The 13,557-nt window shown below is 30.8% G+C and overlaps 1 protein-coding gene across 1 annotated transcript in view; it reads right to left on the reverse strand.

Annotated features, from left to right (window-relative positions):
• Nucleotides 1-13,557, reverse strand: part of LOC143082547 (low molecular weight phosphotyrosine protein phosphatase-like) — a 16,851-nt gene continuing 3,294 nt past the window's right edge. The window contains exons 3-6 of the mRNA XM_076258264.1: nt 12,288-12,404; nt 7,878-7,939; nt 2,094-2,193; nt 1-124 (exon numbers count right to left, since the gene is read on the reverse strand). Of these exons, the coding sequence (XP_076114379.1) occupies nt 38-124; nt 2,094-2,193; nt 7,878-7,939; nt 12,288-12,404 (366 nt within the window). The 3' untranslated portion in view covers nt 1-37. The remainder of the gene's footprint in view (nt 125-2,093; nt 2,194-7,877; nt 7,940-12,287; nt 12,405-13,557) is intronic.

Raw genomic sequence — 13,557 nt, forward strand, 5'->3', positions numbered from 1 at the left:
ATGTATAAAGTAACTAAGTCTATTGTATGATAGTTTGTTAGGATCCAGTTACAGCATTAAAAAATCCTTCACAGCATCGACAACACTGTTCATAAACTTTATCAAAATCCTTCATATCATTGCCCTGAAAATAGAAATAAACTTTATCAAAATCCTTTATATCATTGCCCTGAAAATAGAAATAAACTTTATCAAAATCCTTCATATCATTGCCCTGAAAATAGAAATATATAAATAAAATTCATTGTTCATAAACTAACAAGACCATGTGTTGTTTTTCTTTTTGTATGTTTGTTTATTTCCCTGAAGAGTCATGTGTTGTTTTTCTTTTTATATGTTTACCCCCCCCCCTAATTTACTAAATTCAAATGTATTCAAAGCAACAGATATACAATGAAAAGTATGTACACATACACATCAAGTCAGGAATATTACAGTTTTGTTATCCACTCCTTTGATGTTTAAGCTTTTTTTTGTCATTTTATTAGGGACTTTCTGATCTGAATTTTCAGAGGAGTTCAGTATTTTTGTTATTTTACTTTTTTTGTATAAATTCAAATTATAATAACCAAAATTGAAAACACTTCGAATGGTCTGCAATTTTATTTGCTATGGTCTACATGTTTCGCCTGCAAGGCAGGCTTCATCAGGACAATTTTTATACAGAAATTAATCCCTGAAGTACTCAAAGTGGTGCATTGAATTTGACGTCGTCATGGTGAGAGAAACAATGAAAAGTGAAAGTAGCAATACAGAGTTATAAATAGATAAGATAAATATAGAAAATTAAAGTTTGTTTACAATGTAACTTGAGTTCGTTTTACTATTATATGATAGAATGAAATTCAAAACAGTGTGGCTGTGGCCATTGATTGACACATTAAATTCATCCATTGACTGGGACAATTTAGGTGAACGTTTGTATGTAACGACCACTGCTCACTATGTACTTTTTAAAGACACTTAAACTATGGGGTCACCAAAGGTTCTCAACACCTTAATAAAGTAATTCGAAAAATTAATCAGAAATAACACGATGTTTTGATTTATATCAATTATATAAATCAAAACATAAAGGTTATTCCTGATTAATTTTTCGAATTATTTTATAATTAAAGGCGTTAAGAAACCTTTGGTGACCCCACAGTTTAAATGTCTATCGTAGGTACGTCGTGAACAGTGGTCGTTACAGACAAACATTCACGTAAATTGTTCCAGTCAATGGATGAATTTAATGTGTCAATCAATGGCCACAGCCACACTGTTTTGAATTTCATTCTACATGAAATTGTTCTAAAGGCTTGGTATCTAATTGGACGAACTTCCCATGGTTCCTACCACTTCGCAAGGCTTCTCTTCCAACCTGGCCATTGTTGGAGGTTACTACTTCCTAGCGCGTCAGCAACAATAGGAAGATTATGGTCGCCGCTATGGATAATAAAATTGTCAAAAAATGCTCCCTTGTTGTAAATTATTTGGTGACTCTATATAATTGTTGGATCGTCTGCAGTAGTTGGTCTGTTTAATGGCATGGTTGTGAATTCCTAGCAAGTTCCTTTAAGATTGGCGCCCATGGTAATTCAAATTATGTTCATACTTTGTAAGCCTTTTTTTTTAATTCTTTCTTCTCAGTTTTTATCTTTCAAATTACTTAGTAGTGTACACAGAATTGTAGCAAAAGTTGTATAACAGCTAAAAACTGTTTTACATTTTATTTTTAGCCATGGCATTGTCAGTTTATTTTCAATCCATGAGTTTGACTGTCCCTCTGGTATCTTTCGCCCCTCTTTTAGTACATATAATAGGACAGATTATTGTCAAAACTCTTCTTCTGATTCTCCTGTTTTTTTGTTGCCTTTTCATCTAATACTGTGGATTCATTTATTTTTGTGAGTATTAATTTTCGTGGATTGGGGAAAACTCACATTTTTGTGGATATTTGCTCTAGTGGTTTTGCCAATCTCGGCATGCAAAACCTATACAAAATTTGTGTTTCGTTAAACATTTGAATTCGTGGTTAACCTGTACTCAAGAAACCCACGAAAATTTTTTATCCAACGAATAATAATGAATCCACAGTACATTGTACTTACAAAATATGGATCAACAATAATAAGTTCTTTCTTTGGATCATATTCACCAAGCAGTACTGTTTTAGCATGACAGTTCTTAGGCTTTATACCATCTAAGTCACTAAAAAACAAATGTTACATATTTAGCCATGTTTAAGATGCATTTATCCTTATTATACTGTTTGAGGAGGTCAAATATATTCTTATTCTGACTTAAAGATAATAAAATGATAGCAACCTAACAACACAAGACACCCTAAAATAGTATTTGGATTCTAATGTATAAATATCACTTGATAATGAAAGCTTCATAAAACTCCATGATGTATTCATAAAATTATATATTTAATTGGTGAAATGTCATGAAATTAAAGCAACGAAAAAATTAAAAAAAATTTTAAACTTTATACTACATGTAACATAATAGTCGTAGGTAAATCTGATTACTGATTTCTAAAACAAATAGCCTAACTATAATAGTGGATTATAATAGCTATTATAATACATAGCTAAATGACCTAAATGACAAACCATGAAAAATGGAATTTTCTCTTCATCACAATGATAATGCCAGACTATAGCCAGAGACATATATTATAATATTATATATCTTTGACCAGTGACATTCTGTATTTATGTTACCTAATTTGTCTTGATGAACACCCCCCTTTTTATTTCATTTAATTACTTATCAGACAGTATCAATTTAAAGAATGATGTATAAAACTCTTTTGGGTAAATATGGCATTTATTTCAGTTATGAAGCCCTTCATTTTAAACAGAGAAAGTAATCAATATATATTTAAAGACATGTCTGTAAAAATTGAAGTTAATCTAATTTTATTTTGTAGAGTTATCTCCCATTTTTATGCCCATTCTAATTTTTATATTTTTTGAATTATTTTTACATTTTTTTTACAAAAAAAATGACTACAATCAATACTTAACACAAATGAATAATAAATTTGGTTTAAAAAGACAAATTCATTAATTTCATTACATCAATATTGCATACCTTTTCAATTTAAAGGACCTTCAGCCTTATAGATAAATAAGACATACATAATTTTTTTAAATCAACATGACAATTTGCCATGGTGTTGTCTAGTCCTTTCGACTATGGACTATTGTTTGTCTTTTTAAAACTATTTGGAAAAATGACCATGTGGACATGGTTCAAAAATATACATAATCAATGTTCCAACCCACCAGATTAATACATTTGTTGTACATAACAGCTAACATAATATATTTGAACAATAGTAAATTAAGAAATTATTGACTGCATTTATTTAAGAATTGAATGCTTCTTTTTGTAAATTTATTGGGATGTAAAAGCGTTGTCCGAAGTATATTTTGTATGAAGCGCGGAAGTCAGCCAATCAGAATAAAGTATTATAATGAAACATACATCTAATGTAATTATGAAAAATTGGACACAAATGCTGTATTTTACAATATCAGTCTCAACATTGATAACCCTTTGTCCAAACCTTCAGACAGGCAAGTGTAAATCTTAATACTCTTCAGTTCTGTTGCAGGGGGGCATCAAAACTTTTCAGAGTTGATACATTTTGGATATTTATAACTTAGCAGGAGCAACCATTGTTTTATAAGTAGTAACAGATGAGCAATGCAAATATTGACAAAACACTTACATAAAAAAATATTTTGAATTTCTAGTATGCACAACAAACACAGGCACTTGTCTCAGAAAAAAAATTTCCTATATACCTTAATATAACACAAGGTACTTAACTAAATTTTTTGAAAAATGACACCCAGTCCCGAATTCCCGTTATTTTTCGATTTCTCGGTTGTCAAACCTACTTAAACTTAATATGCCGTAAATTTAAATTGATTTATCTACACAATGGTATATGACACGACTTTCATTGTTGTCGGGATCATTAGTAGCAGGTCTCAGAAGTCGGTCAACGGGATTTTTTTCGCATTCGTCTCAAACTTTGGCAACACCCAGTCTGCATGTAATTTTATACTGGTTTCTCATTGGTCAATCGTCTGGCTAAAAATAAATGTGGGAAATTTTGGTCAATTTATAACTCTACATTAGTGTCATTGTGTACACGTGTGTTTCATAACAAAATGAATGTCAAACAGCTTATAGCATTGAATGAGGTAAAAAATGGTCATAACCTTTTGCTTCTGGGTCAAAGTGGAACGGGGAAGAGCCAATTGGTCTGTACTATAGAACAAGAACTAAAAAAAAAGGGGGGGAAACGGTCGCAGTCACAGGAACAATGGGAGTGGCTTCCTTGAATATAGGTGGGATTACTGTCCATTCCTGCTCCGGTATAGCAGATGGTCATTTTTCAAATGACAAACTATTACAAAAATTGACTATTGATGAATATTTTCAAAAATACAAGGGGTTCTGCAAGTTTAGGATTTTAAAAATGTCAATTTACCATTCAAATAAGGATTGACATATGTTTTTGTTTTGTTTTCCCTACTCAAAATGATATCAAAATGTTATTGGAAATATACATACCATGAACAAATAGCATTATTAGCTATAGGTTGCACTTTGTAAATACAGCTGTTTCTCAAAACACGCCTCTTTTGGGGAGTAATTGAATATTCATAGAAAATTGATTTTGTTTACATACTGGTTCCCAGTTATGCTCTCTGTGTTCCATATCGCAGAGACAGAACTTGGGAATGTTACCAGTAAATAAACACGTGCATAGTGTTTACATTGAAATCTGTGGTAACCTTTCATTCGAGGTAGGGGTAGTTAAGAAAATTAGTGTAAGTTTAAACTCTGAGAAGTTCAGGGCATATAAACGTTGAAAATATGCCGCACAGCCCTATATTTTGACCTTTGAAAAAAAATGTGGTGCATATGAACTTTCAATTCTAGGATAAGATTTTTTTCAAAACTTCATAGTAAAAGTGGTACAGTTTTAGCCGTAAAAGGAGTTCCTATGGGAAATTGCATTGTCAATATTTACAGAAATGCAACCTATATAGGGTGAAAAAGGGGAACATTCAGAATTTAACCAAATTTGCTTTATTTCACAGATTTTAAAGAAATTAACTCAAATAAGAAGTTTTATAAATATTTAATGAAGATTGATAGAATCCTGGGCCTTAAATATGATGACTCAGCATAAATTCACAGTTTACAGTATGCAAAGTTTACTCAAAGTCCTGGATACAAAATTAAATCATAATATTTGCATATTTGTAAGTTAAATTGTTAAGAAGCGCTTATATTAACTCTTCGCAGTCATTGAAACTCATAGATCCTTCCTGAATATTATTTATGGGGTATTTGTGTCCTTTCGATAACCCAAAAGTAAGCAGCAACACCTAAATCTGCTTTTTTGTCACCACGGCATAATAAATACAAGCTAGAAAAACAAAAATATCTCAAGAAAACTTACAATAGTGTGTTCTATCCTGAATATGTACTAAATATTCCAAATTGCTAGAAACAGCAGAATGATTTAGGAAATTTGAGGCCCCAGGGGCAAAAAACATAGAAAATTGCCTACCCCCTGTGTCATAAAACAAATAATTTAACTTGTAAATGCTATGATTTTATGATTTTAAAGTTCTTGATATAGAAAACAATAACTATGCTTGGAAGTTATGCAAAAATCAGATGTTAGCAGTCATCTCTACAACATTTTAAGTGAATTTATATCTCAGACTGGTATCTGCATACATACAACTATTGCAAATATGGCTTTGTTTGAACACTTCTAGTATATATAGTAGCTAAATTGTGTCAGATATATGGTTACAGATGATACTGTTGTGACAAGAATTCTAAATTGACCATTTGAGGCAGAAAATGTGTCCTTCAATTGACAAATAGGCATACAGTAAGATGTGGACTGGAGATAGAGGCTGGATTGGATACTTTATATAATCTTGAATGTTGTAATGATTGACTGCTAAACATTACATTTATGATATTCTGATATGCTTTCAATATGTTATCAAAACAGTTTTTAACAGGTTCTAGGCATTTTTTATCAGAAAATATACAAATAGGGTAAGCTGGCAATAATTAAAGTTTTGATTTCAAATTCTTTAAAAAATTGAAACAGGGGAGGGGGTATACAATGTATAGTAAAGAAAAATTTAGAGTATACACAGTGATTTCTTTAAGACTTTAATTCTGATAAATGAGTATTAATGTGAGAAAAACTGATTTTAGAGAGTTTTCTATTTGAATAAATGTCTGTATAGGTTGCACTTTGTAAATACAGCTGTTTCTCAAAACACGCCTCTTTTGGGGAGTAATTGAATATTCATAGAAAATTGATTTTGTTTACATACTGGTTCCCAGTTATGCTCTCTGTGTTCCATATCGCAGAGACAGAACTTGGGAATGTTACCAGTAAATAAACACGTGCATAGTGTTTACATTGAAATCTGTGGTAACCTTTCATTCGAGGTAGGGGTAGTTAAGAAAATTAGTGTAAGTTTAAACTCTGAGAAGTTCAGGGCATATAAACGTTGAAAATATGCCGCACAGCCCTATATTTTGACCTTTGAAAAAAAATGTGGTGCATATGAACTTTCAATTCTAGGATAAGATTTTTTTCAAAACTACATAGTAAAAGTGGTACAGTTTTAGCCGTAAAAGGAGTTCCTATGGGAAATTGCATTGTCAATATTTACAGAAATGCAACCTAAATACATCTTTTCATTCAGTTCCATGATACTTCAAAATTTCTCGCTTTTCAAACCTTTTGGAGTTATCTCAATATCTTATGTAAAGTCCAGAGAGAGTCTGAATGATGTCAATAAAATGGGAAAATCTGAGTTCTAAAATTAGAAACTCCTGACACATTCGACAGACCTCAAAAAACACTTACTTGGGTTTGTTTCACATAATCTGTAAAGAATTTACAATAAAGATAATAATTTATAGTCAGAGGGAAGCTGACAGTTTTTATTTTAATAATTTTTATAATAATTCAATCACTGCGGGCTGGGTGTTGCCAAAGTTTGAGACGAATGCAAAACAAATCCCGTTGACCGACTTCTGAGACCTGCTACTAATTATCCTGACAACAATGATAGTCGTGTCATATACCATTGTGTAGATAAATCAATTTAGATTTACGGCATATTAAGTTTAAGTAGGTTTGACAACCGAGAAATCGAAAAATAACGGGAATTCGGGACTGGGTGTCATTTTTCAAAAATTTAGTTAAGTACCTTGTGTTATATTAAGGTATGTAGGAAATTTTTTTTCTGAGACAAGTGCCTGTGACAACAAAGGTAGACTATTATTGTAAAATAGTGATGGCCCTGAAAAGGACCCTTAATGAACTACATGTATACATTTCATGGGCCTTGCCATTTTGAAATTCAGAAGAATGATTCAATGTTGTGAGATAATGTGTTATTCAATTGAATTATTTATCATGTATAATAATATATATGTCAGGTATAATAATAATTATAGCTCTTTCAGGAAATACTGCATACAAATAATCTTTTGGAAAATTCAAATACAAGTTTTAATTTTAGCAAAACATATCCCTTTGAAATATCCCCCCTAATCAAAACAGTAATATCCCATGTGTTGCTGTATGCCATTTAAACTCCCTAAGAATAAAATTGAGAATTGAAATTGGGAATATGTCAAAGAGACAATGCCTGTTTTCTATCATGGGAAATTCAAGATGCAGGCAAACTTTGATGCTTATCAAAGAAAGTGTGATCCAACACTAAACAGTAACTTTTTGTCTACTGATTTTTTTTCTGTTGACTTTTAGTCCTGTACATTTCTATCCTACATGCTACGAAATTAATTACCTCATATTCTGGTGGTCCATACCAAATATATAATCAAATATTTCAAAATCTTCTTGCTTTATCTACAAATAGATAATAAAATATATGATACTCCTGCAAAAAATAGAAAATTATGATTGGACTATTTAAAGAGTTAAACAATTTTTTGGTTAAAATAAATCAATGGATCGTTTCAGTTGTATAAGCAGTTCTGTAGCATGTGTGTTGTTTATTACTATTCTATATTTTATCTTTCATGAACCGGTTTGTTTAAAAAATATAAGCAAAAATGACCGTTGGTTTTCCCGTTTGAATGTGTTGAATGGTTTTACACTAGTAATTTTTGGGCCCTTTATAGCTTGTTGTTCGGTGATAGCCAAGGCTCCGTGTTGAAGGCCGTACATTGACCTATAATGGTTTACTTTTTTTTAAATTGTTATTTGGATGGAGAGTTGTCTTATTGGCACTCACACCACATCTTCCTATATCTATTAACTTTTTTTCATTGTACCTAGTGTATGTATGGGTGTATCAATAAAGTGATCAATTGGTTCAATCAACCTTAGTGTTTTCCCTATATATATATATATATATATGTATACAAGTCTAAATTGAAAACTACTTTCAAACCTATGATTGCGTTGGATAAAAACCGCAATTTTTATATGTGTGCATGTAAAACAAATTTCTTTGTAGAAGGGTCTAAATACAGCACAAAGAACATTTTCCAAAAGACCAAAAAAGTGAAGAAATATATTTTAACAAAACGCATTTGACTAACAGGTTGAACAACTGATGTTCTTTAACCCTGCTGACTACCATTGGCGATTGCCAAATAAAGTTGATCACAAGATGTAACAAAATGGATCTTAATATATAAATTTAATACTAAACAGAAAACAATTAATTTGTGGCCACGATGTTATGCCACAAACATAAGGCCAAATAAAAAAGTATGTGTGGTTCCAGTTACATGTAAAAAAAAGTTAGGGTAGGTAGGTAGGGATTTTTTTTATTTAATGTTTTTTTTTTACATTGAGTCTATGGGAGCAACATTCTGACTTTACAACAACAACAACAACAATACTTTATTTTAAGAGGGTTACACAGTTAGCTATATAGCTAATCTTCCCTGAGGCCCTCGACATGAGAAATCAAACAAAATGCAAACATATACATTGCATACATTAGTATAAAAAGTCAAGTATGATAATAATGTTCAATACAACTTGATAAAATGTGATGAAAAAAATAAACATGATGACATGATCAGTTTTTTTATATTATTGATACAGCTAGGTTGATTTCAATAAATGATCTGTTATTTTGTGTTTGAAAGAATTAACATTTGTAATATTTCTTAACGGTATTGGCAAATTATTCCACAAGAATGGTCCAGAATACATAAAAGATTTTTTGAACAATTCTGTTTTTGGTTTAGGGAGTATGAGGTTTCCTTGAACAGCATTTCTCAAGGGGCATGGATTTCCGTCTGAAACATAATGAAACTTGTTAGTAAGATATGATGGGGCATCACATTTAATGCACTTAAATGTCATCACTAACTTATGATATTTTATTCTCTGTTCAACTGTCATCCAGTTTAAGTGTTTGAATAAGGGTGCAGAAGGAGCGAATGGGTCTGTTTCTAGTTTTAATCTAGCAGCCCTCTTTTGTAATTTTAATATCCTTTTTAAACCCTCACTGCTACAACTACTCCACACTATACAACAATAATCAATTAGTGGCAAGATATAACCATTATAGAATAATTTTCTGCAGTCTAGATTTAGAAATTTTTTAATCTTTAATAGTAGATATAGTCTAGATGATATTTTTGAGCAGATCACATCAATTTGGTTTGTCCATGTGAGGCAGGGGTCAATTTTAATGCCTAAAAGACTTTCGCATGTGGAAGATTGTATCACTTGATTGTTAATAGTTAAACAACTCTCATTGTAATGTGGCATTGCTCTTTGTTTCATTCCAATAATCATATATTTTGTTTTATTTTTATTGATGAACATATTGTTATCATTGCACCATTCCTCTACACCATGTAAATCTTCTTGTACCTTTGACTGTAGAGTTTGATAACAATTACCAGAAAGATGTAAAGTTGAATCATCGGCATATAAATCAGTGCAACAATTTTTCATATAAATAGGAAGGTCGTTTATGTATAATATAAACAGAAGGGGGCCTAATATGGAGCCTTGGGGGACACCATACTTGATATAAAGTTTTTCAGAATGAGCATTACCAATTTGTACTTGTTGAGATCTTTCATTCAAATATGATTTAAAAAACGAAACAGCAGTATTATCAAATCCATAAATTTCAAGTTTTTTACAGAGAATATCATGATCTACTACATCAAAAGCTTTCTTAAAATCCAACAGGACTGCTAAGTTGATATCACCATCATTCATATCCTGTATCCATTTATCTATGATATTGATAAGGGCAGTTTGGCAAGAGTGTTCTTGTCGAAACACAGACTGTGCTGGGTGTAAAAGATCTAATCTTTTTAGGTAGTCATACAAATGTTTTGAAACATGCTTTTCTAAAAGTTTTGATAACACGGGAAGTACAGAAATTGGTCTATAATTTGTTGCCATGAATTTTTCACCAGCTTTAAAAACAGGGGTTACTCTTGCATTCTTTAGAACACTGGGTAATGTACTTGTATCTATTATTCTGTTAAAAATGTAAGTTAAAGATGACGTTATGAAAGGAGCACTCAATTTTAAAATTTTTGGTCCTATGTTATCAGATCCGGTGGATTTATTAATGTCAAGTTTGATCATCTCATTAAATAGACCATTTATTGTGACTGCTGGAATTGAAAATTTTACTTGTTCTGACTTAGTAAATTTCTTTTGTACAAATTGATTTAATTTTGCATAATCATGAGTTTTGCTCATACATCTGTCAGTTCTCAGGTTTTCAACACAAGATGTAAAAAACTTATTAAAAACATTACAAATGTCACTGACATTATTAGTTTTAACACCATCTTCATTTAAAAGTTTATATGGCTTTTCTTGTTGGGATGGGTTAAGACTGTGAATACATTTCCACAAATCTTTAGAAGCTTTTGAATCTTTTACCATCTTTGAATAAAAATTTCTTTTTGATTCATCGATTATGTGTTTTGTCCTGTTTCGCCAAAATTTGAACTCAGACCACATTCCTAATTTATGGTATTTCTCTCTCATTTTTCTGGCATATGCAATTTCATTATTGAACCATTCAGGTTGTCTGTCTCTTTTTACTCTTTTAGTAACAATTGGTGCATGTTTATCTAAAACTGCATTAAATATGTCATACCACATCTGAATACATGTATTTGGGTGACTTTCATGTTCAATTCTATCAAAAGGTGCAATAGCTAAGTCACTTTGAAAATTTGTCTCATTGAATTTTTTAAAATTTCTGTAAGAAATGGTAGTATGAATATCTTTTTTGATATAAGTGGAATGTTTTTCTTTTCTAGTTAAACAAACTGGATAATGATCACTTATTGAAAATTTAGCAACATGTGATTCTAGTATCAAATCTTTATTGGTGACATAAACATGATCAATTAGTGTACTAGAATCAGGTGTAACTCTTGTTGCCTCATATATTATCTGGTTGAGATTGTAGGTTTCTAATAAACTTAGCCATTTTTGTGGTTGTTTATTAGGTTTTAAAAAATCTATATTAAAATCACCAACTAAAATAATATCTGAATTATGATTGATGGCAGTTGTAATTTCTTTTTCAAATTCATCAATCCAATAAATTAGTGGACTAGGAGGTCAGTATACTGAACATAATAAAAATGTTTTTTTGTGAACTGGTTTAATTTCAAACCACATTGTTTCAATGTTACTTATTTCAAATTCAGTTTTTCTATTAAATGTTACTTTTTCTGAAAAATAAGCAACCAAACCACCTCCACCTCGTGATAGTCTATCTTTTCTGTTTAAAATAAACCCAGGAATTTGTATAAAATTATCCTGGGTGTTACTGTCGAAAAATGTTTCACAACAACAGTATATATCTGGAGGATTTTCAGAGAACATTAAATTGTATTTGATTTCATCCAGCTTGTGTTCAAGTCTGTTTACATTACTTTAACAGTGCTTATATAAAATGACAATAAAATCTTTAGGGTAGGCTATTTTTAAGCCGAAAAAGTAGGGACGGTAGAGTTACTGGAACCACACATATATTTTTATTTGGCCTAAGGTGTTAATACTTTTTTTTTTTATATATATATATATATATATATATATATATATATATATATATATATATATATATATATATATATATATATATATCATCATCAGACTTCAAAAGTTGAATTACCAGTATTAATTGCTTATATCCCTTATCTACCACAAAAAAAGTACTCAAGTGTTTTATTTTAATTTATACCTGTCGAACTATATGATTGTAATCTGTTATTCCAAATTTCTTCAATGTGACAACTGTACGTTCATTTGGTCCCAGTCCAAGATGCCAGTCTCCCATAGCGGCACTATCAACATCCCACTAAAATAATACATAGATAATTATTATCATTTCTGCTTTTCTCACCATTCTAGCCTGACGCTTATTCTCTGTAATTCATACTAAATTTTCAGATAAGCAATTATATGTTGGTTAGGATTTTTACCAATGCCTCCGATAGTTGAATTATCAACTACCCACTACAAATACACCAAAGCAAGAAAATGTGTACATATGACACCATGCTTTAATCACACTATCACTTTTATATGAGCTGTGTCAGATAGAAATCGACCTTAGGCAAATGAATATCAATAAAATTGAGAATGGAAATGGGGAATGTGCCAAAGAGACAACAACCCGACCATTGAAAAAAACAAATACATGTTATATATTAACTTATTTCAGGTTGGCAATTGATATAATCTCTATGCAAAGTCTGTGACTATTTGAAAATTAAGTTGTTATGAAAACCCTGCAAAATAAGCCAAAGTTCATCTTTTATTTCACACCTGAATGTGCCAAAATCAACCAAAGGCTTTATACATGTACATGTGTACATGAACTTGCATAAGGTCAATTTCTATCCGACGCAGCTCATATATTTGTTGAACTGTGAAATTTGGGTCAAAACCATCTCAAGATTCTTCTCACACTGAAAAAGTTTTTTGGAATATTCTTCCTGTTTTTCTTTTTACATGGTTAATGAATAATTTATTCACATTCACTGAAATATACTGAGCTTTTAAGAATAACTTGAAACAACAATTACATAAGGTACTATAAATGATGGTGTCATAATATATATGTTAAATGTGATGGACGATTAGAACTGGAAATAAATTTTAGCTAAAATTAATTCAAAGCACTAGTCTCCTTATTTCCATGAAAAACAGAGACAATATTTTTTTCAAAATTTAAGTGGAATATAAATTTGCTAAAAATGTGAACAAAAACACCCATTATTAGCCCTCTTAAAAGTCCATTTGCCAATTACTGATTTGATTCTGTTATTACACACTTTTTAAACAAATTACTTCCCTTTGTCAATCATTGACTGGTTCCATACTGGACAAAATTGGCTTTTGCCAATGCAAAGTATGACGAATTGAAAGTGATGTATCATTGGTTTAACTAATTTTTCATGAAAAATAATTTCTGATGTCAAAAGTATTTAGATTACCAACAAATTAAT

Source organism: Mytilus galloprovincialis, chromosome 7, assembly GCF_965363235.1.
Source record: "Mytilus galloprovincialis chromosome 7, xbMytGall1.hap1.1, whole genome shotgun sequence".
NCBI classification, from domain to species: Eukaryota; Metazoa; Mollusca; class Bivalvia; order Mytilida; family Mytilidae; genus Mytilus; species Mytilus galloprovincialis.